The following is a 27,481-nucleotide window of genomic DNA, read 5'->3' as shown; positions in this document are numbered from 1 at the left end:
GGTATCGGTGCATCAGTGCACGCGAGTCCTAGGAAAAATGGTAGCTTCCTACGAAGCAATCCCATTCGGCAGGTTCCATGCAAGAACTTTTCAGTGGGACCTGTTGGACAAGTGGTCCGGATCACATCTTCAGATGCATCGGCTGATAACCCTGTCCCCAAGGACCAGGGTATCTCTACTGTGGTGGCTGCAGAGTGCCCATCTTCAAGAGGGCCGCAGGTTCGGCATACAGGACTAGGTCCTAGTGACCATGGATGCCAGCCTTTGAGGCTGGGGGGCAGTCACACAGGGAAGAAACTTCCAGGGACTTTGGTCAAGTCAGGTGACTTCCCTACACATAAATATTCTGGAACTGAGGGCCATTTACAATGCCCTGAGTCAGGGAAGGCCTCTGCTTCAAAACCAGCCGGTACTGATCCAATCAGACAACATCACGGCAGTCGCCCATGTATACCAACAGGGCGGCACAAGAAGCAGGATGGCGATGGCAGAAGCCACAAGGATTCTCTGATGGGCGGAAAATCATGTGTTAGCACTGTCAGCAGTGTTCATTCCCGGAGTGGACAACTGGGAAGCAGATCTTCTCAGCAGACACGACCTCCACCCGGGAGAGTGGGGACTTCATCCAGAAGTCTTCCAAAGGATTGTACACCATTGGGAAAGGCCACAGGTGGACATGATGGCGTCCCGCCTCAACAAAAAGCTATAAAAGATATTGCGCCAGGTCAAGGGACCCTCAGGCGATAGCTGTGGACGCTCTGGTAACACCGTGGGTGTACCAGTCGGTTTATGTGTTCCCCCCTCTGCCTCTCATACCAAAGGTACTGAGAATAATAAGAAGGCGAGGAGTAAGAACGATACTCGTGGTTCCGGATTGGCCAAGAAGAGCTTGGTACCCAGAACTTCAAGAAATTATATCAGAGGACCCATGGCCTCTGCCGCTCAGACAGGACCTGCGACAGCAGGGGCCCTGTCTGTTCCAAGACTTACCGCTGCTACGTTTTGACGGCATGGCGGTTGAACGCCGGATCCTAAAGGAAAAGGGCATTCCGGGGGAAGTCATTCCTACGCTGATTCAAGCCAGGAAAGATGTAACTGCAAAGCATTATCACCGCATATGGCGGAAATATGTTGCTTGGTGTGAGGCAAAAAAAGCCCCAACAGAGGAATTTCAACTAGGTCGATTTCTGCACTTCCTACAAGCAGGAGTGACTATGGGCCTGAAATTAGGCTCCATTAAGGTACAGATCTCGGCTCTGTCGATTTTCTTCCAGAAAGAACTAGCTTCACTGCCTGAAGTTCAGACGTTTGTGAAGGGAGTGCTGCATATTCAGCCCCCGTTTGTGCCTCCAGTGGCACCTTGGGATCTCAACGTGGTGTTGAGTTTCTTAAAATCTCATTGGTTTGAGCCACTTAAAATCGTGGATCTAAAATATCTCACGTGGAAAGTGGTCATGTTATTGGCCTTGGCTTCGGCCTGGCGTGTGTCAGAATTGGCGGCTTTGTCGTGTAAAAGCCCTTATCTGATTTTCCATTTGGATAGGGCAGAATTGAGGACTCGTCCCCAGTTTCTCCCTAAGGTGGTATCAGCTTTTCACTTGAACCAACCTATTGTGGTGCCTGCGGCTACTAGGGACTTGGTGGAGTCCAAGTTACTGGACGTAGTCAGGGCCCTGAAAATTTATGTTTCCAGGACGGATAGAGTCAGGAAAACTGACTCGCTATTTATCCTGTATGCACCCAACAAACTGGGTGCTCCTGCTTCTAAGCAGACTATTGCTCGTTGGATCTGTAACACGATTCAGCAGGCGCATTCTGCGGCTGGACTGCCGCATCCTAAATCAGTAAAAGCCCATTCCACAAGGAAGGTGGGCTCATCTTGGGCGGCTGCCCGAGGGGTCTCGGCTTTACAACTTTGCCGAGCTGCTACTTGGTCAGGGGCAAACACGTTTGCAAAATTCTACAAATTTGATACCCTGGCTGAGGAGGACCTTGAGTTCTCTCATTCGGTGCTGCAGAGTCATCCGCACTCTACCGCCCGTTTGGGAGCTTTGGTATAATCCCCATGGTCCTTTCGGAGTTCCCAGCATCCACTAGGACGTCAGAGAAAATAAGATTTTACTCACCGGTAAATCTATTTCTCGTAGTCCGTAGTGGATGCTGGGCGCCCGTCCCAAGTGCGGATTGTCTGCAATACTTATATATAGTTATTGCCTAACTAAAGGGTTATTGTTGTGAGCCATCTGTTGAGAGGCTCAGTTGATTTTTCATACTGTAAACTGGGTATAGTATCACGAGTTATACGGTGTGATTGGTGTGACTGGTATGAGTCTTACCCGGGATTCAAAATCCTTCCTTATTATGTCAGCTCGTCCGGGCACAGTGTCCTAACTGAGGCTTGGAGGAGGGTCATAGTGGGAGGAGCCAGTGCACACCAGGTGACCTAAAGCTTTCTTTAGTTGTGCCCAGTCTCCTGCGGAGCCGCTATTCCCCATGGTCCTTTCGGAGTTCCCAGCATCCACTACGGACTACGAGAAATAGATTCACCGGTGAGTAAAATCTTATTATTATTATACGGAGGGAGCGGCCTGTGGTGTCCTATTATTATTATTATTATTATTATACAGGGAGAACAGCATGTGCTGTCCTGTTATTATACAGGAGGAGCAGCCTGTGGTGTCCTGTTGTTATTATTATACAGGGGAAGCATTATTATTATTATTATTATTATTATTATTATACAGGGGGAGCAGCCTGTGGTGTGCAGTTATTATTGTTATTATTATTATAATACAGGAGGAGCAGCCTTTGTTGTCCTATTATTAATATTATAAAGAAGGAGTAGCTAGTCGTGTCCACTTATTATTATACAGAGGCAGCAGCCTGTGGTGTTTTGTCATCATTATTATTATTATTATACAGAAGGGAGCGGCCTGTTGTGTCCTATTATTATTATTATTTTGCAGATGGAGCAGCCTGTGGTGTCATTTTATTATTATTTTAAAGGAAGAGTAGAATGGGGTTTCCAGTTGTTGTTATTAGTATAATACAGGGGGAGCAGGTTTTTGTGTATGGTTATTATTATACAGGGACAGCAGCTTGTGGTGTCCTGGTATTATTATTATTATTATACATTGGTAGTGGTGGTGATATCACAGTGACATCACTTATATCTATAGTAATAATACAGGGACATGACTGGGGAGATGATGGGGCCTGGGAGCATCACAGTTACATCACTTATATCTATAGTAATAATACAGGGACATGACTGGGGAGGTGAGGGGATCTGGGAGTTTCACAGTGAAATCACTTATATCTATAGTAATAATACAGGGACATGAATGGGGAGGTGAGGGGACGTTGGAATGACACAGTGATTTCACTTATATCTACAGTAATAATACAGGGACATGAATGGGGAGGTGAGGGGACGTTGGAATGACACAGTGATTTCACTTATATCTACAGTAATAATACAGGGACATGACAGGGGAGGTGAGGGGATTTGGGAGCATCACAGTGAAATCACTTATATCTATAGTAATAATACAGGGACATGAATGGGGAGGTGAGGGGACGTTGGAATGACACAGTGATTTCACTTATATCTACAGTAATAATACAGGGACATGACAGGGGAGGTGAGGGGATCTGGGAGCATCACAGTGACATCACTTATATCTATAGTAATAATACAGGGACATGACTGGGGAGGTGAGTTTATCTGGGACAGTCACAGTGACATCACTTATATCTTTTTTAGTAATACATGGACATGACTGGGGAGGTGAGGGGATCTGGGAGAGTCACAGTTACATAACTTATCTGTAGTAATAATACAGGGATAGTGTTCACTCCAGAAATAGTGTTAGGCAGGGCCCTGGACTGCGGTGGCATATGTGTGCGCGCACGGCAAAGTCACGTGCGCATCCGAAAAGGTTCGTTGGCATGTAAAATAGGGTTCGTGGCCATAAAACATAATTTAAATGGGTGGTGCAGCCCACAGACGTTACTGCAGGGGATGTGGGCGGCCGGCAGCGTCACTGTTGGAGACGTTCCCAGCACCTACGATGTGCTGGGCTTTCCCCAAGCTCTCTCCACTAGCATGAATGGATGCCGTGCGCACGCGCAAGGCATCTTTACATGCTGAGAGGGCAGGAAGCGGACGGAAGTTTTATCAGTATGCCGCAGAAAGGGCAGGACGGATTTTGCCCTTAAAAAATCGGGCAGGGCGTGGCACCCAGCTAAAACAGCCTATCTTGAATACTAAGGGACATGACTGGGGAGGTGAGGGGATCTCAGAGTGTCACAGTAGCATAATTTATATCTCTAGTAATAATACATGGATTTGACTGGGGAGTTTAGGGGATCTGGGAGCATCATAGTGACATACCTTATACAGGGACATGACTTGGGAGGTGAGGGGGTTTGGGAATGTGACAGTGACATCAGTTATAGATATAGTAATAATACAGGGACATGACTGGGAAGGTGAGGGCATCTGAGAATGTCACAGTGACATCACTTATATCTCTAGTAATAATACAGGGACATAACTGGGGGTGAGGGGGATCTGGGAGCGTCACAGGGACATCACTTATATCTCTACTAAAAATACAGGGACGTGACTGGAGAGGAGAGGGGATCTGGTAGCGTCACAGTGACACCACTTATATCTATAATAATAATGGGACATGACTGGGGGGTGAGGGGGTCTGGGAGTGTTACAGTTACATTACATATCTATATTAATAATACAGGGACATGACTGGGAAAGTGAGGGGATCTGGTAGTGTCACAGTGACATCACTAATATCTATAATAATAATACAGGGACATGACTGGGGGAGGGGGGGGGGGAGGGGATCTGGGAGTGTCACAGTGACATCACTAATATCTATAGTAATAGTACAGGGACATGACTGGGGAGGTGAGGGGATCTGGGAGTGTCACAGTGACATCACTAATATCTATAGTAATAATACAGGGACATGACTGTGGAGGTGAGGGGATCTGGGAGTGTTACAGTGACGTCACTTATATCTATAGTAATAATACAGGGACATGACTGAGGAGGTGAGAGGATCTGGGAGTGTCACAGTGACATCACTAATATCTATAGTAATAATACAGGGACATGACTGGGGAGGTGAGAGGATCTGGGAGCGTCACAGTGACATTACTTATATCTATAGTAATACAGGGACATGACTGGGGAGGTCAGGGGATCTGGGAGCGTCACAGTGACATCACTTATTTATTTTTCATCCACTAGGGGGCTCTGGAGTACTCTTGGGATATGGACGTTGCGATAGCAGGTATAGGCACATTTAAATATTTAAATGTGTAACCCTCTTCCCCCCCTCCATACTTCCAAGATGCCTCAGTGGGTTTTTTTTTTGCCTTCACCGGGGAAGGTCACAACCGGGAGTCATTCCAGGGTTTACTTTTACTTTTTCTAAATATTTTTTCTTGTATCAATCACACTCCCTCCCCAGCTTATTAAGAAGCTTGAGTCTGGGAGTGTGTGCTGCTGTTGTGCAGCGAAGGCTTGTTGGTGCTTAGACAGAGAAGACCCGCTATAGACCTTCATCAGCGTTAGCTGATTCAGCCATGGCTGCAGGAACTGGACGGAGCTTAGAGAGAAGCCCCGTCGGAGCCTCCCCATTACACTGAGGTAAGGAGCGGGCGGTCAGCTTATGCTGCTGCCGCTCCATTGGGCCAGCTTGTTGCTGTGATATTGGGGTAGTCAGCTCCTGCTGCCGCCCCTCCATGTGCGGGGAACGTGTTTTGCACGAGCTGCTTACTAAGGTATAGCTTTACTGGCTCAATCTCCCCCTCTTCCTGGCTCACACCAGCGGTCAGACACATACTGCCACTGGGCGCCTGTGTCGCTCCACACCCGCCTGCTCCCCGGCACATAGCAGCGCAGCTCCAAACAGCGCTGCCGCTGCCCTCTACAATCTGCCCTTCTAGACAACTGGGAAGCGGCTCCCAGCAGTAGTCAAATAATGCTGCCGTTGGGCACCTGTCAGGCTACATCTCGCCACTCCAGAGAAGTGGCTCACAGCAGCGCGACTCCCAACAGCGGACAGATCACACTGCCACCGCTGGACGCCCATCACACATCTACCCCGCTCTCCAGCTTCCACCAGCGCACAGACCACGGTGGGTATCTGCTGCTGCTGCAGGGCAGCATCACTCAGATCCGGTGCTTGGTATACAATGCGAGGGGGTATGGGTGGAAGAAGCTAGGTGCGGCTCACTGCTTTAAGCATTGGGGGAGGTCATGGCGGTCCCTAGTTCAGCGGTTCCTCTAAATATAAGGGATGGTGGCCAGGGCTATAAGGGACAGAACAGGCTATTAAGCCTAGGTTATTAGTGCTTTTGGGGGTACATAGGTTATAGTCAGATGCACATGCTGGGACGCACCTACTTCCTGCTTCTTCCTACAGCAATATGTCAGTCCTACAACACACGGCCACTGGAGGGGGCAGGGGTGTTTAGTAGGTGGCACAGTGACCATCATAGATTTCCTCTATGACACAGTGTGGTGCACGTGGTATTATAGACGCTACAGTTATTTTCACTGAGTTGTGCGGACGTTGTCTCACTGTATTATTGTCTGTCTGTCTGCATGACAATATGAGAAACAGCAGCTTGTCTGTGATAACTGTGAGAATGCCTGATTTGTAGTCAGAGTTGTCCGCTGCACTAAAAGACCATGAGGCGGCTAAGTCTGATTCACGGATAATACCGTGTGAGCAGCCAGTGTGGGCTCAGGATGTTTCTAGAACTTTGCTGGGTTACAAAGTCCATGTATAGTTCAATTTCTAAGAATGGTCATCGTTTGTCTCATAATTACATTCTGAGGATTCAATGCCACATCTGATATCTCAGCATTGGGTCAGGGGTCAGATAGTGAGGTCACTAATAGCCCGACCTATGATGATCTCATTAGAGCGGTACGCCAGCTGCTAGGTTGCACTGAACATATGAGGTTTTATTGCTAGCAGACTATGAGCGACTGTGTGTTTTTCTTATTCATATCTCTTAATAAGCATTTCATAGAAGCATGGCTAAATCCAGTTAAACACTTTTCTGGGACAACACGATTTCTGTCTAAATATCTTTTCCCACAGGCTATGACAACTAAATCACCATCGGTGGAGTCTTCAGTTTCTAAACTTTCACTAAAATTAACTATTCCAGTCCCAGGTGCAGCTATGCTTAAAGACCCCTCGGAGAGTAAGCTGGAGGCCATGCTAAAGTCCATGTATACAGCAACAGGGGTGATGCTTACACCTGTTTGAGTTGGAGTTTGGGTAAACAAAGCTGTAGTTGCAAGGGTGAAACAGCTCAGGTTAGGCCTACAATAGGGTTTTTCCTCAGACCAGCTTATATTTCTTACCGATCACATTTGTGAATTGGTTGAGTATTTAGTTACGGCTTCGTTGGATGTCGGACAAGTTTATTCTTGGCTTGCGGCCCGACAGCCGCTGTGGTTTCGTTCTTGACAGGCCGAGGTAGAGTCAAAACGAGGAATAGAGTATTTGTCACAACAAATACTTCATAAACATGTCTTTCTGTTGTACAGTGTACTAGTTCAGTACGGATGGATTGTCAACTTTAAAAAAAATAATAAATCAAGTCGTGTCACGTGTCAAAGAATTACATTTTATGAATGATTCTGATTGCGGTGGATCAACGCATTTACCTGCCACAACAGAAAGTACATGCTATTCGTCATCTAGTACTGCTAGTGCTCAAACCACGGACAGTCTCGGGGCATTTGTGCATTTGGACTGGTAAGACAGATGGGGGCATCTTTCAAAACACTCCAGTTCGGAAGATTTCACTCAGGTCCCTTTCAGCTGGATCTTCTCACATAGTGATCCGGCTCTCATCTACAAATTCATCAGATGGTGCACTTGTCTCCAGGGCCAGAGTGTCAATACTCTTGTGGCTCCACATACACAATCTCACTGCGGGAAAAAGGTTCGGAGTCTGGAATTGGATAATTCTGATGACGGACGCAAGTCTCAAAGGTTGGGGAGCAGTGGTCCAACATTGTCATTTTCAGGGTCTATGTTCAGACCGAGAAAGATTACTGTCAATCAGTGTCCTGGAACTCAGGGCAATTTACAACGCTCTGCGTCAGGCAGTTCACTTGCTCCTGTTTCAGACTGTTCAGGTTCAGTCGGACAACGCAACAGAAGTCGCATACATCAACAAACAAGGAGGGACTCAAAGTCGCATGGCCATGCGAGAAGTTGCTCAAATCCTCAATTGGGCCGAACATCACCACGTGATATTGTTGGCGGTCTTCATTCCAGGACTGCACAACTGGAAAGTAGATTATCTCAGTAGTCAGGATTTTCCTCCAGCTGATTCTGCTATGTCCAGACCTACTACAGCAGGGGTCATTCCTTTACCCCAATTTAGCGTGGCTGCGTTTTACGGGGTGGCTGTTGAGACCACTCTCAAGACGAGAGAGCATTCCACAGTTGGTTATACCAACCATATTACGTGCTAGAAAGCCAGTTTCAGCAGCTCATTATCACAGGATTTGGCTAGCTTATATAGGTTGGTGTGAAGCTAGGATGTTTCCGAATCTTTTGCTCTTTTACAGACGTGGTTAGATGGAGGACTGCGTTTAGCGACACTAACGGTGCAGGTCTCTGCCTTGTCAGTTTTCTTTCAAAGGCGTTTGGCACTTTTGCCAACAGTTCACAATTTCCTGCAAGGTGTCCTTAGAGTTCAACCTCCATTCATTCCACCTACAGCTCCATGGGACTTGAATCTAGTTTTGTATGTTTTTTCAGTCAAGTTTTGAACCCTTGCAAAACGTGCATGTTAAGTTTATAACTTGGAAAACCGTGTTTCTCTTACGTCCTAGAGGATGCTGGTGTCCACATGAGTACCATGGGGTATAGACGGGTCCACTAGGAGCCATTGGCACTTTAAGAGTTTAATAGTGTGGGCTGGCTCCTCCCTCTATGCCCCTCCTACCAGACTCAGTTTAGAAAATGTGCCCGGAGGAGCCGGTCACAGCTAGGGGAGCTCTGAGAGCTTCTTTAGTTTTATTGTTTTCTTGAAGTAATTTAGGCACAGGGAGGCTGCTGGCAACAGCCTCCCTGCTTCGTGGGACTTAGGGGGCAAGTAGTGTCCGCCCTGCGGGGTCTGAGCCACTATCTCCAATGATAGGACACTGAGCTCCTGAGGGTGATGATCGTTAGCTGCCCCAGGCGACCGCACTCTCCCGCAGTATGCCGCCACCCCCTAACAGAGCCAGAATTCCGGTGGTGAGTCAGTCACCGCCTCCCCAGACGCAGCGCTGAACGCAGGAAGATTTGACAGTGGAGAGGCGGTCCGGGGCGGATACTCACGGTTGGATGCCATTTTCTGGGAGTGGTCATCCGAACACAGGTGTTTCCAGGCAAACGGAGGGCGGATGTCTGACGTCAAAGCCGGGAGAAACATCGCTGGATCTGTCGCACAAGCTACTTGAGAGGCTTGCCTACACTCGCCTTACACACTTTCTTAACTCGCACAACTTATTGGACCCACTTCAGTCAGGCTTTCATGCCCAACACTCCAGAGAGACGGCACTGACCAAAGTAGTGAATGATGTAGTCCATTGTTTCCCAACCACGGTCCTCAAGGCACACCAACAGTGCAGGTTTTAGCGATATCCAGGCTTTAGCACAGGTGACTTAATTAGTAGCTCAGTTATTTTGATTTAACCATCTGTGCTGAAGCCTGGATGTCACTAAAACCTACACTGTTGGTGTGCCTTGAGGACCGCGGTTGGGAATGCCTGATCTAGTCACTGCTAGATCTAAAGCCCATTACACACTACTCATTCTTCTAGATCTCTCTGCTGCTTTTGACACTGTTGACCACTCTCTGCTCAAACAAATACTACAATCCCTAGGTCTTCAGGACACAGCCCTCTCCTGGTTCTCATCCTACCTATCTAATCGCTCTTTCAGTGTTCACTTCTCTGATTCTACCTCCTCTTCTCTACCTCTATCAGTTGGAGTACCGCAAGGCTCAGTCTTAGGTCCTCTGCTTTTCTCAATCTTTACCTCCTCTCTTGGTAAACTAATCAGCTCCTTTGGATTTCAGTATCATTTGTACGCTGATGATACTCAAATCTACCTATCCTCCCCAGATTTGTCACCACCAGTATTGGCTCGTGTCACTGATGCCTGTCTGCCATTTCATCTTGGATGTCATCTCGCCACCTCAAACTCAACATTTCCAATACCGAATTAATTATTTTCCCACCAGCTAAGAGTAGTTACCAACCTGATATCTCTATAACTGTTGACAATGCAACTATCCACCCCACCCCACAAGCTCGTTGCCTAGGTGTCACCCTTGACTCTGAACTGTCCTTTGTTCCACACATTCAATCTGTCTCTAAATCATGTTACATTCACCTTAAAAACATCCAAAATATGCCCTTATCTTACTCAAGATACTGCAAAAACTCTAATCCATGCACTCATCATCTCCCGCATTGATTATTGTAATAGTCTCCTTACTGGTCTTCCCATACATAGACTATCACCACTTTAATCAATTTTAAATGCAGCTGCGAGGCTAATCTTCCTCGCCAGATGTCTTCATCTGCAGATCCGCTCTGTCAGTCCCTCCATTGGTTACCTGTTTTCTACTGTATCAAATATAAAATACTTTTACTTACATACAAGGCTATTAACCAAACTGCACCATCATACATCTCCTCACTCATCTCAAAATATCTCCCTACCAGACCTCTCCGCTCTGCACAAGATCTGCGTCTCTCATCCACATGTATTACCTGTTCCCACTCAAAATTACAGGACTTTACCCCGGCTTCACCCACTCTGTGGAATGCACTCCCACGCACAATATGACTCTCCTCTAGTCTCCAAACCTTTAAACGTTCTCTGAAAACTCATCTCTTCAGACAAGCCTACCAAATTTCAGACCCACACACATAACCTTCAATGCTTCCCTATCCAGTTACATCCCCTCTGTACAGTCCACATAAATCCCCTCTGTACAGTCCACATAACCTCACATTTTGTCTTCCAACATTGCTGGGTGATCATATCATATACAACCCATTAAGAACCTAGCAACCTGGGGAACCATTATGTAACAGGTAGCATCTATCCTTGTGTATCAATGCCTATTTCCCTATAGGTTGTAAGCTTGCAAGCAGGGCCTTCCTACCTCTGTCTGTCTTTGCCCAGTTTTGTTCTATAATTGTTGTTCTAATTATAAAGCGCAACGGAATATGCTGCGCTATATAAGAAACTGCTAATAAATAATAAATAAGTAGATCCAGCCTTACTCCTAGGTTGCTGGAAACTTTTTTAGCTTAGCAGGGCTGCACAAGTGAATGCAGCCCTGCTAAGCTAAAATACACTCCCCCATAGGCGTGGATTAGTTGATCGCACCAGCAGCAAAAAAAATGGGGAAGATGGTTGCATCTTACGAGGCTCTACAGTACGGAAAATGTCATGCTCGGTCATTCCAACTGGATCTCCTAGACCAGTGATCGGGATCTCACCTACTCATGCACCAGAGGATACTTCTGTCGCCGAAAGCAAGGATTTCACTCCTCTGGTGGCTGCAACTGCCTCACCTTCTGGAGGGCCGCAAGTTTGGGGTTCAGAACTGGATCTTCTAACCACTGATGCAAGTCTCAGAGGTTGCGGAGCAGTCACCCAAGGGGAAACCGTCCAAGGAAGGTGGTCAAGTCAGGAATCCCATCTTCCAATAAACATCCTGGAGCTAAGAGGCGTGTTCTACAAGCAGCACAGCTTTTGCAAGATCAGACCTTTCAAGTGCAGTCGGACAATGTAACGACGATGTTCTACTTAAACCGGCAGGGCGGAGCGAAGAGCAGAGCTGCAATGTCAGAAGTGACAAAAATCCTCCTCTGGGCAGAAAGGCATGCAGTAGCGCTGTCAGCAATCTTCATTCCGGGAGTGGACAACTGGGAAGCGGATTAACTCAGCAGACACGATCTCCATCCAGGAGAGTGGGGCCTCCACCCGTAGGTGTTCGTGGAGGTAAGAATTCGTTGGGGTGTACCTCAAATAGACATGATGGCCTCCCGCCTCAACAAGAAGCTTCAGAGGTACTGTTCCAGGTACAGTACCTGTACAGTACCGAGAGACCGACAAGCAGTGGCAGTGGATGCCCTGGTAACGCCGCGGGTGTTCAAGTCAGTGTATGTGTTCCCTCCACTTCCACTCATTCCAAGAATTCTAAAGCTTGTAAAAAGAACAAGGGTTCAGGCGATCCTCATTGCTCCAGACTGGCCAAGGATGGATTGGTACGCGGATCTGCTGGAAGATCCAAGGCCTCTTCCTCTTCGGGAGGATCTTCTGCAACAGGTGCCGTTTGCTTATCAAGACTTACCACGGCTACATTTGACGGCATGGAGGTTGAATGCCAGCTCTTAGCTCGGAAGGGTATTCCGAGCGTGGTTATTCCTATCCTGATACAGGCTAGGAAGGGAGTAACGTCTAAACATTACCATCGAATTTGGAAAAAGTATGTGTCTTGGTGTAAATCCAAGAAATTTCCTGTGGTGGAGTTTCAACATGGACGGTTTCTCCTTTTCCTGCAAGCAGGTGTGTATATGGTCCTGAGGTTGGGATCCCTAAAGGTTCAGAGTTCGATTTTATCCATTTTCTTCCAGAAACAATTGGCTGTCCTCCCTGAGCTTCAGACCTTTTTTTAAAGGGGTTCTGCACATCCAGCCTCCCTTTGTGGCGCTGACGGCACCCTGGGATCTTGACGTGGTGTTGCATTTCCTGCAGTCGGATTGATTTGAGCCTTTACAGGAGGTTGAGGTCAAGTTTCTCACGTGGAAGGCTGTCACGTTGTTGGCCTTGGCTTCTGCGCAACGTGTGTCGGAATTGGGGGCTTTGTCCTGTAAAAGCCCCTATTTGGTCTTCCATGAAGATAGGGCGGAACTCAGGACGCGTCAACAGTTCCTTCCCAAGGTTGTGTCTGCTTTTCATATCAACCAACCTATTGTGGTGCCAGTGGCTACTAACTCCTAAATTGCTTCAAAGCCCTTGTATGTTGTGAGGGCTTTGAAGATCTATGTGACGAGGACTGCTCATCACAGAAAATGGAACTATGTGTTTGTCCTGCATGATCCCAAGAAAATTGTGTGTCCTGCTTCTAAGTAGACAATTTCTCGCTGTATCAGGTTCACTATCCAGCATGCTTATTCTATGGCAGGCTTGCCGTGTCCAAAATCTGTTAAAGCCCACTTTACTCGTAAGGTGGGTACTTCCTGGCCGGCTGCCCGGGGTGTCTCGGCTTTGCAGCTTTGCTGAGCAGTTACTTGGTCTGGGTCGAACACGTTTGCTAAGTTCTACAAGTTCGATACTTTGGCCTCTGAGGACCTCAAGTTTGGTCAAGCAGTTCTGCAGAAGCCTGCACGCTCTCCCTCCCGTTCTGGGAGCTTTGGTACATCCCCATGGTTCTAATGTAGACCCCAGCATCCTCTAGGACGTAAGAGAAAATAGGATTTTAATTACCTACCAGTAAATGATTTTCTCGTAGTCCGTAGAGGATGCTGGGCGCCCGCCCAGCACTTCGTTATCCTGCAGTGGTTCTTTGGTTCAGTACTGCTTTGTTCTTAGGTAAGTACTTTGTTTCTTTACTGATTTCAGTAATGTTTTAGCGGTTACTGAGTTTTCAGGCTTGTTTGCCTTGTATGTGTGAGCTGGTGTGAATCTCGCCACTATCTGTGTAACATCCTTCTCTCGAAGTTGTCTGTCTCCTCGGGCACAGTTTTTAGACTGAGTCTGGTAGGAGGGGCATAGAGGGAGGAGCCAGCCCACACTGTTAAACTCTTAAAGTGCCAATGGCTCCTAGTGGACCCGTCTATACCCCATGGTACTAATGTGGACCCCAGCATCCTCTATGGACTATGAGAAAAGGATTTACCGCTAGGTAATTAAATTCCTATTTTCTCCTAGCCTTAGCTTCGGCAGGGCGTGTTGCACAATTGGGTGCCTTGTCATGCAAGCCGCTGTATCTGGTATTTCATACTGACAGAGCGGAACTTTGGACAAATCCCGCTTTTCTACCACAGGTAGTATCTTCTTTCACATCAATCAACCAATCGTAGTTCCTGTTTTTCAGAAGATTCAGGAACTCCGGCTACTTTGGATGTGGTACGCGCACTCCGCGTTTTGTAGCCCGGACATCAACAATACGTAAAACGGATACTTTGTTTGTTCTCTATGATACAGGCAAGATAGGTTGTCCAGCTTCCAATCAGTTCTTGGCCAGATAGATTAATTTGACCATTCGTCCGGTGTACTTTCATGCTAGTCTAACACCACCTGCATCTGTTTTAGCACATTCCACGCGTTCTGTGGGAACGTCATGGGCAGCAGGTCGTGGAGCTTCTACGACGCAACGTTGCTGTACGTCTACATGGTCATCAGTGCACACATTTGTGTGTTTTTACAAGTTTGAGAATTCTGCGGCATCAGCTTCTAGCTTTGGCCGTCTACTGTTACAGGTACCAAACAGTTCTCCCGCCCAAGGGGGAAACTTTGGTACGTCCCAAGAGTACTCCAGTGACCCCTAGTGGATGAAAAAGAAAACAGGATTTTGGTACTTGCCAGATAAATTATTTTCTTTGCATCCACAGGGGGCACTGCACACCCACCCAGAGCAGTTTCACCTGTCTGGTAGTAAGTTCAATAGTTCACATTTTCACTGACTTGTTCAAATGTTAAGGTGATTGTTATCTATTGTCATGTCAACTTTCTAATTGTCCGTTATGTTATGTGTCAACTTTATAGTTGTCTGTTATGTTATAATGTTATATGTAATTCTCCATTGTTCGTCCTCTCTGTCGCTCCTATTTGGCTCAGCAAAAAAACACTAAGACATCTTGGGAGAATGGAGGAGGAAGGATGGTTACACATTAACATTTTTAAATGTGCCTATCCCTGCTATCGCACCGTCCATATCCCAAGTGTACTCCAGTGCCCACTAGTGGATTCAAAGAAAGGGATTTATCTGGTAAGTACCAAAATCCTATTATCTATAGCACAGGTTCTCAAACTCGGTCCTCAGGACCCCACACAGTGCATGTTTTGCAGGTCTCCTCACAGAATTGCAAGTGAAATAATTAGCTCCACCTGTGGACCTTTTAAAATGTGTCAGTGACTAATTAATACACCTGTGCACCCGCTGGGTTACCTGCAAAACATGCACTGTGTGGGGTCCTGAGGACCAACTTTGAGAACCCCTGATCTATAGTAATAATACAGGGACATCACTGGAGGTGAGGGGATCTGGGCGTATTTACAGTGATATCTATGTCTTCTCCATTTCAAAGAGGTGTGAAGAAGACATCTGGTGAGCGTGAGACAACCAGCAGCCATCCTTGTGTATCAGGAGGACTGAGCAGGTCCCAGAGAACCATCACGGTGCCTCCACCTCAGTCACTGATACATGAGAGACACAGTGACCAGAAGATCCTGGAACTCAGCAACAAGACCATTCAGCTGCTGACAGGAGAGGTGACTGCTGGGAATTGGACATTATATAGTAACACCAGGGGATGTGTCCAGGTGATGACTAGAGAGATGACTGATGGGAAAGGAACATTATACAGTAACACCAGGGGATGTGTCTGGATGATGACTGGAGAGGTGACTGCTGGGAATGGGGCATTATACAGTAACACCAGGGGATGTGTCTGGGTGATGACTGGAGAGGTGACTGCTGGGAATGGGGCATTATACAGTAACACCAGGGGATGTGTCTGGGTGATGACTGGAGAGATGACTGCTGGGAATGAGACATTATACAGTAACACCAGGGGACGTGTCTGGGTGATGACTGGAGAGGTGACTGCTGGGAATGGGACATTATACAGTAACACCAGGGGATGTGTCTGGGTGATGACTGGAGAGGTGACTGCCGGGAATGGGACATTATACAGTATCACCAGGGGACGTGTCCAGGTGATGACTGGAGAGGTGACTGCTGGGAATGGAACATTATACAGAAACACCAGGGGATGTGTCTGGGTGATGACTGGAGAGGTGACTGATGGGAATGGGACATTATACAGTAACACCAGGGGATGTGTCTGGGTGATGGCTGAAGATGTGACTGCTGGGAATGGGGCATTATACAGTAACACCAGGGGACGTGTATGGGTGATGACTGGAGAGGTGACTGATGGGATTGGGACATTATACAGTAACACCAGGGGATGTGTCTGGGTGATGACTGGAGAGGTGACTGCAGGGAATGGGGCATTATACAGTATCACCAGGGGACGTGTCCAGGTGATGACTGGAGAGGTGACTGCTGGGAATGGAACATTATACAGAAACACCAGGGGATGTGTCTGGGTGATGACTGGAGAGGTGACTGATGGGAATGGGACATTATACAGTAACACCAGGGGATGTGTCTGGGTGATGGCTGAAGATGTGACTGCTGGGAATGGGGCATTATACAGTAACACCAGGGGACGTGTATGGGTGATGACTGGAGAGGTGACTGCTGGGAATGGGGCATTATACAGTAACATCGGGGGACGTGTCTGGGTGATGAATGGAGAGGTGACTGCTGGGAATGGGGCTTTATACAGTAACATCGGGGGATTTGTCTGGGTGATGACTGGAGAGGTGACTGCTGGGAATGGGACATTATACAGTAACACCAGGGGATGTGTCTGGGTGATGACTGGAGAGGTGACTGCTGGGAATGGGACATTATACAGTAACACCAGGGGATGTGTCTGGGTGATGACTGGAGAGGTGACTGCTGGGAATGGGACATTATACAGTAACACCAGGGGATGTGTCTGGATGATGACTATCACTGTGTGCGTCAGGTTCCTATAAGGTGTCAGGATGTCACTGTCTATGTCTCCATGCAGGATGGGGAGTATATAGAGGAACACAGGGGTCTGTACAAGGACGTGATGATGGAGAATCACCGGCCCCTCACATCACTGGGTAAGAGGAGACTGTCATGTATTGTACAGGGGAGAGCAGGTATGGGGGCCCCCTATATACACACATCATCTGATAATCACATATATACACTGTACTCAGTCACTGTGTGTCTCCTACAGATGGGCCCAGTAACAGAGATACCCCAGAGAGATGTCCCCGTCCTCTGTATTCCCAGGATTGTACAGGGGAGAATCACAGGATCCCACAGGAGGATCAGGTAGGTGGGATTTAGGGTCTCTCCAATATACCAAAGTGACTGTCACTATATGATCTGTAGAGCAGCTGTGTGTGTCTTATACAGTATTATACTATTAATATACTATTATTAATGTATATTGTTTTGTGGGCTATTTAGGATGAATGTCTCACTGACATTAAGATAGAAGATATAGAGGAAGAAGAAGAGACATATGTGACTGATATAAAGGCAGAAGATATAGAAGGAGAAGAAGAGACGTATGTGACTGATATAAAGGCAGAAGATATAGAGGGAGAAGAAGAGACGTATGTGACGAATATAAAGGCAGAAGATTTAGAGGGAGAAGAAGAGACGTATGTGACGGATATAAAGGCAGAAGATTTAGAGGGAGAAGAAGAGACGTTTGTGACTGATATGAAGGCTGAAAATACAGAGGGAGAAGAAGAGATGTATGTGACTGATATAAAGGCAGAAGATATAGAGGGACAAGAAAAGATGTATGTGAGGGGTGATCAGCAGTCTAAGGAGGAGGAGATCCCTACAGATATCAGCACAGGTGAGTAATAAACACTAATTACAGAAAAGAGTCACAGTTTCTCCTTGCTCACTCACTACAGCAATCTCTTATCCTACACCCTCCTCTGTCGGTACAAACTAATGAGGAATATATATTTTCCCAGTGAGGGAGGCAAGAGCCATCACCCCTATTATACTCCTGCTCTCCCCTCACATCATGTCACTGTGTGTTACCAGCCCAGATATCTGACCAGTCTCCTCCCAACACTCTCTGGTGTATCTCATACATCAGGAGCCATCAGCCCCTATTATACTCCTGCTCTCCCCCTCACATCATGTCACTGTGTGTTACCAGCCCAGAGATCTGACCAGTCTCCTCCTCACACTCTCTGGTGTATCTCATACATCAGGAGCCTTCAGCCCATATTATACTCCTGCTCTCCCCTTACATCATGTCACTGTGTGTTACCAGCCCAGATATCTGACCAGTCTCCTCCCCACACTCTCTGGTGTATCTCATTCATCAGGAGACATCAGCCCCTATTGTACTCCTACTCTCCTCCTCACATCATGTCACTGTGTGTTACCAGCCCAGAGATCTGACCAGTCTCCTCCCCACACTCTATGGTGTATCTCATACATCAGGAGCCATCAACCCCTATTATACTCCTGCTCTCCCCTTACATCATGTCACTGTGTGTTACCAGCCCAGATATCTGACCAGTCTCCTCCCCACACTCTATGGTGTATCTCATACATCAGGAGCCATCAACCCCTATTATACTCCTGCTCTCCCCCCTCATTCAGAATCCTGCACATTCCCTGCTTATTACCTGTTCCCTGGCACTTGGATGATGGCCTTCTCTCTCTAAGTAATCGGGGCTGTCTGGCATTACGGGCATAGAGAGAAGTGAAGGGGACATATTTATAATGAATTTTCCCAACTAGAATCCAATATCTACCATTGCAATCCACCCACTTGCTTTCCAGGTGAAAGGGGCAAGATCTATTAGCAAGGATGGCTGCACCACAGGAGATAGAGCATGCTGTGTAGTTATTGGTAAACTAAGGGGGAGAGTGCAATGGAACATGTGATTCCGGAATGTCTACCACCGCCGCCTTCTGGTCAGCGAAATATGTTAATGCAAGACATCTCTTACGGGGAGAATAAAGACCTTTTAAATTAAGACTTAAAACTTCACCGTGATAGAGATCAGATCATTGTATGAAACACATAGGATCATCTGTGTAAAGTCTAATAGAGTCTGTAGGGCGTGTGCATACTTCAATCTATCATAATAGAAAATATAAAATAGGGAACAAAAATGGGAGAAAAACAGAAATAGCGTCCATAAAGGAGCTAGAGATTCCGTCACTAGGGTACCGTGACAGAAAGGTAGAAAAAGGTGGCGGTCGGGCCTAAATGGGAAACCCACAGACTACCCCAAGTAGCCATACGAGAGGCAAAATCTAATCATCATAGTAACAATTGTACAAAGAAATATCAAATCTCAATGTAACCAATGTATCCAAAGGAGGTAAAGGCCAAGAACATGGCCTGATATCCAATGTAGGTTCTACCAACACCTTTATAAGGGCAACAGGATGTTACATGAATCAGTCATGCTTTACCTGAACACCCAAACATTCTAGAAAGGTATTATGAAACGTAACAGTGGAAAGAATATCAGACCATATAGCAATTATATAGCACAGGAAATAAAGATAAAAATATAAATGTTATACCCATAACAAGAGCAAATAAATCTGGCCCAAAAATAGATCCATGCCCAGTAACTTAGTCCCAGTTGGCACATGTTACAGTAGGAAACTCTGAGTGTCTGTAACAGTCTTACTCCTTTAGCATATTACTTCGAGATGGAAGACAAATCCTCCAGGATTGGTTTAGGTAAAGTGTCATGAAGGACTGTCAACAAGAGTGTCCCACTTTTTCAGAATAGCAGGGCCATCCTCGGGTGAAGGTATCACTGTGAAGGCGCCGTATCGCATTACAATAACCTTAGTAGGAAAGCCCCATTTGTACTGCACATTTCCTTGGGTGGAATAGACGCCTTTTGGCCAGCGTCACAGGAGAAATATCCGGAAATATCTGCAGATTATCCAGGCACTCAACTGTGGATGAGGAAGACAAAGCAGCCTGTAGAATGTGTTCTTTAATATGAAAAAAAAGTGGACCCTGGGCAGAGAGTCCCTCAGAGCTTGGATTGGGGCCTGTTTGGACTTTGGGAGTCTATGGAACCTATCAATAAGAAGGTCCGTGGCAGAAGCCTTCGGTGGAAGTTTCTAAAAAGAGGATCGTGGCATAATCCTAAAGCTCAGCATTTATAAGAGATTCTGGAACGCCATTATTCTGATATTGGCCCTCATTCCGAGTTGTTCGCTCTGTAAATTTCATCGCATCGCAGCGTTTTTCAGCTTAGTACGCATGCGCAATATTCGCACTGCGACTTTGCCAAGTAATTTTACAATGAAGATAGTATTTTTACTCACGGCTTTTTCTTCGCACCGGTGATCGTAGTGTGATTGACAGGAAATGGGTGTTACTGGGCGGAAACACGGCGTTTTAGGGGCGTGTGGATAAAAACGCTACCGTTTCCGGAAAAAATGCAGGAGTGGCCAGAGAAATGGGGGAGTGTCTGGGCGAACGCTGGGTGTGTTTATGACGTCAAACCAGGAACGACAAGCACTGAACTGATCGCAGATGCCGAGTAAGTGTGGAGCAACTCTGAAACTGCAAAGAAGTTTGTAATCGCAATATTGCGAATACATCGTTCGCAATTTTAAGATGCTAAGATACACTCCCAGTAGGCGGCGGCTTAGCGTGTGCAACTCTGCTAAATTCGCCTTGCGACCGATCAACTCGGAATGAGGGCCATTATTTCTCCGAGACCTGTCTTCTAAATCAATAACTTTATCACAAATAGAGACCATGGGATAAATTTACTAAGATGGGAGTTCTATTTAAGATGGGATGTTGCCCATAGCAATGTTAGGGTCTCCTGCCCTGTGCTGCCACGTCGTCATGGCAACCGGGAGACAAGTGCTAGTGGAGTAACCTGAGCGCAGCTGATACTCCGGTTCGGGTCTTTTGCTGTGCAGTGGTTATAGGCTCTGTGCACGGCAGGGGATCCGGTGCTGGTTTTTGTGCTCACAGTCTGTGAGGTCTGAGTGGGGCGTGGACAGCACCTGCTTTATAAGGCCTCTTTTCAGGGTAAGCAGATGCTGCTGAATCTTTGTTGGTTAGTCAGTTCATGAAAGTTAGCCAGTACTGTGTAGCTTTGTATTTGTTTGTTGCTTACTGCAAATAGGCCTGGGAATTTGGTATTACACTCTGCCAATCCAGACCTAGCAGTAAGACTGGAGTCAGTCGTTTAGCTTGCTGGGGTTCTGTTACTACTCTGTGAACTTAGCAAGTTTGCGGCTGTATTCTAAGACTTGCCTGTCTAATCCTGTCTCACTGTGCTAGGTGTCAGGGGTCAGTTTAGTGGCAGTAAGCTAAAACCTGTGCACTGCAAGTGAGAATCAGGATTGTGGAGACTCTCCTTGTGTCTATCATTCCATCTCTGACCAAGGAGTTTACTGCCACACCTGTTGGTAACCCTTTAGGGTTTTGCTGTTGCCCTTAGCAACAGCATTTCGGGTTCTCTACGTATTAAAACACAACATCTTGCTTTTTCCATCTGAGCAGTTCTAATACAAGGGAGACACCCAGTTCCTTAGCCTCTGGGCTTCTCTGTTCACTTTGTGTGTATTTTGTTACCCTATCACCTTCTGTGTACGTTATGTCATATTCCCCAGTTTGTCTGTGAGTCCATTTGTTTTGCATAACAGTTCAAACACCAGTACATTCCTGCAGACACTGGAGTGCATAACAGTTCTGACACCAGTACTTTCCTGCAGGCACTGGTGTGCATAACAAGCAACCAATCAGAATCTAGTTCTCATTTATCTAGCACCTTCTAGAACATAATACTTGGAATCTGATTGGTTGCTATGGCAACATCACATCTTAAATAGAACTCCCATCTTAGTAAATTTACCCCCATGTCTTCCTGAAAGGTGTCATGTGCTGAAATCAGATCTTTGTGAGACGCAACAATCTCTTTCATCTTAGTCTGTACGAGTGCCAATCTCACTGATACCGGACCTCAAAGCTTGAATATTAGAGTTAAATTCTGAGGTTATTGCAGTCCTTAAATGTAGATACCATAGAATGTATAGAGCGTAGAGTAACAGAACTATCTAGAGTGTCTTAAGACGTCTTCAGCCATTACAGCTGGGCTGTGCATCTGACAAGAAGAAGCAGATGATGTTGTAGCAGTCTCAGAAGGACCAACTAAATTTGAGATACCAAAGAGATGGACAGGTGGGGCCGATTTGTTACCTTTTGACCTTTTTTGGAGGCATGGTAAGCCGGCTACAAAGAGACTGACCTCTCAGAGATAGGAAAATACAAACAATCTATAAATAAAAGGAGCAGTAGTATGCTGTCAGTAGGTTACATCAAGATGACTCAGTTCAAAATGACATTCTTAGTCGGGGTGACAAGTAAACATGATGTAATGCAACTCAAATAACACAGTAATGACAGAAATTCCACTAGAGGTCAGCGTGATCACAGATGTGAAGTACTCAGCACAGCGAGACACAAATGGCAAAATTATATTCTGTGAGGTTGTAATCAAAGTGTAATGAGCTGTATACTGGGCTCTGCATGTAGACTGAGAGGAAGTAGATTATAGTGGTACCTTATAAATAGAAGGTAATTTCACCTCCAGGCAAATGCCTTAGTTTAGTATAGTAACCCCGGTCCAGCCGTCAGGACAATTATTTAGCAGCTTATATCAATTTTACACCTTATTGAAGGCAAAGCATGCGATGGCCGGGCACCAGGATCCAAAATAGCAGCCATGTCACTTCCCAATATCACTGCCGGGCTCCGGTGACTGTGGGCAGCCCGTTCTGTCCCCAGCAGTAGTGAGCGGGAGAGCAAGCGCTCCCACCTGGGGCAAAAGCGACTCCAAGTCAGGTGTCCGGAGCATGTGGGAAAGACTGGGCACACTTAGCTCCAAAATTTAGCCTGTGGCTTCAGCGACGTTGCTAGGCTGCGGCAGTGAACAGTGCCCGGAGTGAGCAGAGTGTGCGGGTTTAGGGCAGTAGGAGTGGGGGACTTAATAGATTGGGTCTGGGTCCCAGTAGCGGCTGAGAGCTATCAGGTAGATAAGAAGCCACTTAGTGAGTAGAACTCCATAAAGCACGTCTGGATGGACTCAGGCCACGCCCCTTTTATTTATTTTATATACTACGGGTGACAGGTGTAGTACATTCCTGCAAAGGCAGATATAATCTTTTTCTCATCAGACTCTGCAGTCTTCCCTGCACTCTCACTCAGATGTTCACTGCTGCCAGTAGCACATGTATGAGAAGCAGAAGTATGGCGGCAGCTGTATAAATCCTGATATGTAATTTTCTGTATCATACTTACCGTACACACATCATCCTTATTACTATTGAGAGAATAGAGGTAAAACACTGATGATGATGGGTGGGGGGTGTAATAGTAGATTGTAACCTAGCAGATGATGATGATTGCAGGGTAGTATGTGGTGTATTGCATGTAAGATACCTTGTTCCACACCTACTCTGCTGTAGCAATATACCTTATATAAGGGTGAGTAACACATGTACAGGCTTACCAGCGTATGAGCACACACATAAAGGAATGCTACCTTACCAATGCTTCCAGGAGTAACGTTAGGAGACATTTCTCTGATCCATCAGCTCATTTGACTGATATTATTGTTCATCTAGAATCTCCAATTCACACGATATGTTCCCCATCCATTGTTTTACATTGGTGCTGACATAGGACTTGGCGAGTGACTACATCTCCATTTATACTTCATGGTTAGTTACCAGTACAAGAGAGAGCTATATCTAAGTCTTAATTATAATATTACATTATTGTGAGTGTTCTCAGGAGGGTTGACACAATGATAGTCTGAGACACAATATTATAAAGCCTTCATTAAAAGTTATGTTTTATTATACACACATTTACAATTAAGTGTCCCAGAGAGTTGTCTTCTCCTATTGTTTACAAGATTAATATTGTTACAGAAAATGTCACATTTCCATAATGTATTTTATTTCCAGCAGTTGGACACACAAGCAGGAATATCTCAGAAGGACATCTAATGTTATCCCAAGATTGTGACATAAAAAATAATGATAGTAGACAGGATTCTCCAGGAGATAACCCCATTACCCCAATTATACATCCAGCTCTATCAGCTGATCCCTCTGATCCTGGGAAATGTTCTCCTGATCACTCTGATATTGGTGCATCTGTTACAGATCTGAGCGTAGATACAGTGTTTCCCTGTTCTATAGATGCCAAATGTTTTACACAGAACACAAAGCTTATTAGCCATCAGACAGGTAAGGCAGGTGAGAGGCCATTTCCATGCTCTGAGTGTGGAAAATGTTTTTCACGGAAATCAGATCTTATTACACATCTGCGAAGTCACACAGGTGAGAAGTCATTTCCATGTTCTGAGTGTGGGAAATGTTTTACCTGGAAATCACAACTTATTACACATCAACGAAGTCACACAGGTGAGAAGTCATTTCCATGTTCTGAGTGTGATAAATGTTTTGCACACAAATCAGATCTTATTAGACATAACAGAAGTCACACAGGTGAGAAGCCATTTTCTTGCTCTGAGTGCGGGAAATGTTTTATCCGGAAATCACAACTTGTTGCACATCAGCGAAGTCACACAGGTGAGAGGCCATTTCCATGTTCTGAGTGTGGAAAATATTTTACCTGGCAATCACAACTAGTTACACATCAGCGATGTCACACAGGTGAGAAGTCATTTCCATGTTCTAAGTGTGGGAAATGTTTTGCACACAAATCAGATCTTATTAGACATAACATAAGTCACACAGGTGAGAAGCTATTTTCTTGCTCTGAGTGCGGGAAAGGTTTTATCCGGAAATCCCAACTTGTTACACATCAGAGAAGGCATACAGGTGAGAGGCCATTTCCATGTTCTGAGTGTGGGAAATGTTTTGTATGCAAATCAGATCTTGTTATACATCAGAGAAGTCACACAGGTGAGAAGCCATTTTCTTGCACTGAATGTGGGAAATGTTTTACACAGAAATCACAGCTTGTTACACATCAGCGAAGTCATACAGGTCAGAGGCCATTTCCATGTTCTGAGTGTGAGAAATGTTTTGCACACAAATCAGTTCTTGTTAAACATCAGAGAAGTCACACAGGTGAGAAGCCATTTCCTTGTTCTGAGTGCGAGAAATGTTTTGCACACAAATCAGCCCTTGTTTTACACCACAGAAGTCACACAGGTGAAAAACCATTTTCTTGCTCTGAGTGTGGGAAATGTTTTACACAAAAATCACAACTTGTTACACATCAGCGAAGTCACACAGGTGAGAAGCCATTTCCATGTTCTGAGAAATAAATCCGCTCTTGTTACACGCAATAAACATCACTGAGGTGAGGAACCATTTTAGTCTTCTGCAGTATATTACTTATTGCTATGCATTGTTCTTAAAGGTTCTCATCCTATCTCCTATGCTTTTTGCAATATTCATGCTATCACTGGGTATAATAATCAGATGTCATGTCCTCATCTACCACTGCTATGCAGATGACCTGTCTATTGCTCCGGGTACTGAGAACCCAGTACCAATCCTAAATGGTTGTCTAGCTGAGCTCCAGGTATGGGTGATGCCAGTTGGCTGTGACTCAGTCCTGGCGAAACAGATCCTTATGATAGAAGCTCACCAACAAAGGACAGGGCTACAGCTCAGCTTTGTTACCAACCAGACATACGCTTGTGGGTTCAGAGTTACAAAATGCTGATCATGTGCGAAACCTTGGTGTCCTGGATGGTGGAGTGACACGGAGACATCAGGTATCAGCCACAATCAGATCCTCATCTGAGGAACATAGCCAGACTCCAGCACTTATTTCCCTCAGAAGATCTACCTACAGTCATACATGTACTTGTATCATCATGCAAAGACTACTGCAATGTCCTCTACCTTGGTCTCCCAGCAATAGAATTGCACCGCTTGTAGCTTGTACAGAATGCAGCAGCCAGGCTGTTACCTAACCAGCCCGTTCCTGCCACATAACACCCATTCTCTGCTCCCTTCACCAGCTGCCTGTAAGATGGTGATCTGTTACATAATCTTACTGACTCTCCCAGCCATACATGACCAGGGTCCATGTACCAGAAGCAGCTTCTGCCTCCTTACCGCCCTGGTTACTTCCACCTGTTGATGAAGGACTGTTAGTAGTACCATAAATCCCCAACTAGTGATTGGATGTTGGGTGACAGGTGGGTGGCAGTGGAGAGAGTCAGGGCGGTGGCAGTAGTGGGGGAGAGATGGTGGGTGGCAGTGGAGGGGAGACAGGGCGGGTGGCAATAATGGAGGGAGATAGAGCAAGTGGCAATAGTGGGGGGGAGACAGGGCAGTGGCTGTAATGGAGGGTGACGGGGCGGGTGGCAGTAATGGAGGCAGATGGGGTGGATGGAAGTAGGGGGGAGACAAGGTGGGTGGCAGTAATGGGGGGTAGACAGGGTGGGTGGCAGTAGTGAGGGGAGACAGGGCAGATGGCAGTACTGGGGGAAGACAGGGTGGGTGGCAGTAGTGGGGGGAGACAGAGTGGTAGCAGTAGTGGAAGGAGACGGGGTGGGTGGCAGTAGTGGGGGGAGACGGGGTGGGTGGCAGTAGTGGGGGGAGACAGTGGGTGGCAGTAGTGAGGGGAGTCAGGGCAGATGGCAGTAGTGGGGGAAGACAGGGCGATGGCAGTAGTGGGGGTAGATGGGGCGGTGGCAGTAGAGGGAGACGGGCGGATGGCAGTAGTGGGGGGAGACGGTGGATGGCCGCAGTGCAGTACCAGGGGCAGCCTTTATGTGTGTGCTGTGTAATAATCCTGAAAGTAAATATGTGACTACAGTTAATTTTTACCTGCATTCCCACCATCTTCATAAGTTGCCAGTGTTGTCCGGGGCCTGTCTGTGGTGCTTCTCTGGCGTACTGATGATAAAAAGGAAAAAACATTATGACCTTACTTTGAATACTAATTGTTATCTGAAATACCTTATTGTGATGTAAACATCTGGAACCTAATGTTAAGTAAACTATTTTATGTTTAAGCTATTCTGGATTACTTTTATTGGGTGTGTATTATTAAAATAAGATTGTGTTGCACTAAATAATCCATATCCAAAGGTTAATTCTGCACAATATATGGCATTTTTTTTTTAATGGACACAAACAACATAAAATTTAACACAAATACACACATAAAACATCAATAACAAAAACTAAACAATATTTAATAAATGTTACTTTAAAAAACAGTTATTGACAAGGCAGGATCTCTGATTATGTATTAGAACTACACATACCAGCATGCACTGCAACAGATGTACCATTCACTAATAACAAAACTCAGGCAATGCATGATGGGACTTGTAGTTTGGAAACACCTTTACAGCTACAGGTTGCACAGGCCTGCACAACATCACCAACACAATGGGGGTCATTCCGAGTTGTTCGCTCGCAAGGCGATTTTAGCAGTATTGCACATGCTAAGCCGCCGCCTACTGGGAGTGAATCTTAGCATCTTAAAATTGCGAACGAAAGGTTCGCAACATTGCGATAAGACATCTCT

The 27,481-nt window shown here is 46.1% G+C and overlaps 1 protein-coding gene across 1 annotated transcript in view; it reads left to right on the top strand.

Annotated features, from left to right (window-relative positions):
- Positions 1-26,174, top strand: part of LOC134984472 (gastrula zinc finger protein XlCGF57.1-like) — a 37,027-nt gene extending 10,853 nt beyond the window's left edge. The window contains exons 2-6 of the mRNA XM_063950043.1: positions 15,389-15,572; positions 16,949-17,027; positions 17,147-17,244; positions 17,383-17,782; positions 23,920-26,174. Of these exons, the coding sequence (XP_063806113.1) occupies positions 16,994-17,027; positions 17,147-17,244; positions 17,383-17,782; positions 23,920-25,253 (1,866 nt within the window). The 5' untranslated portion in view covers positions 15,389-15,572; positions 16,949-16,993 and the 3' untranslated portion in view covers positions 25,254-26,174. The remainder of the gene's footprint in view (positions 1-15,388; positions 15,573-16,948; positions 17,028-17,146; positions 17,245-17,382; positions 17,783-23,919) is intronic.
- Positions 26,175-27,481: the final 1,307 nt, after the last annotated feature.

This window comes from Pseudophryne corroboree (assembly GCF_028390025.1).
Source record: "Pseudophryne corroboree isolate aPseCor3 chromosome 3 unlocalized genomic scaffold, aPseCor3.hap2 SUPER_3_unloc_57, whole genome shotgun sequence".
In the NCBI taxonomy this organism is placed as follows: Eukaryota; Metazoa; Chordata; class Amphibia; order Anura; family Myobatrachidae; genus Pseudophryne; species Pseudophryne corroboree.
Note: the sequence above shows the minus strand (reverse complement) of the source record. Positions and strands in the feature narration are given on the sequence as shown.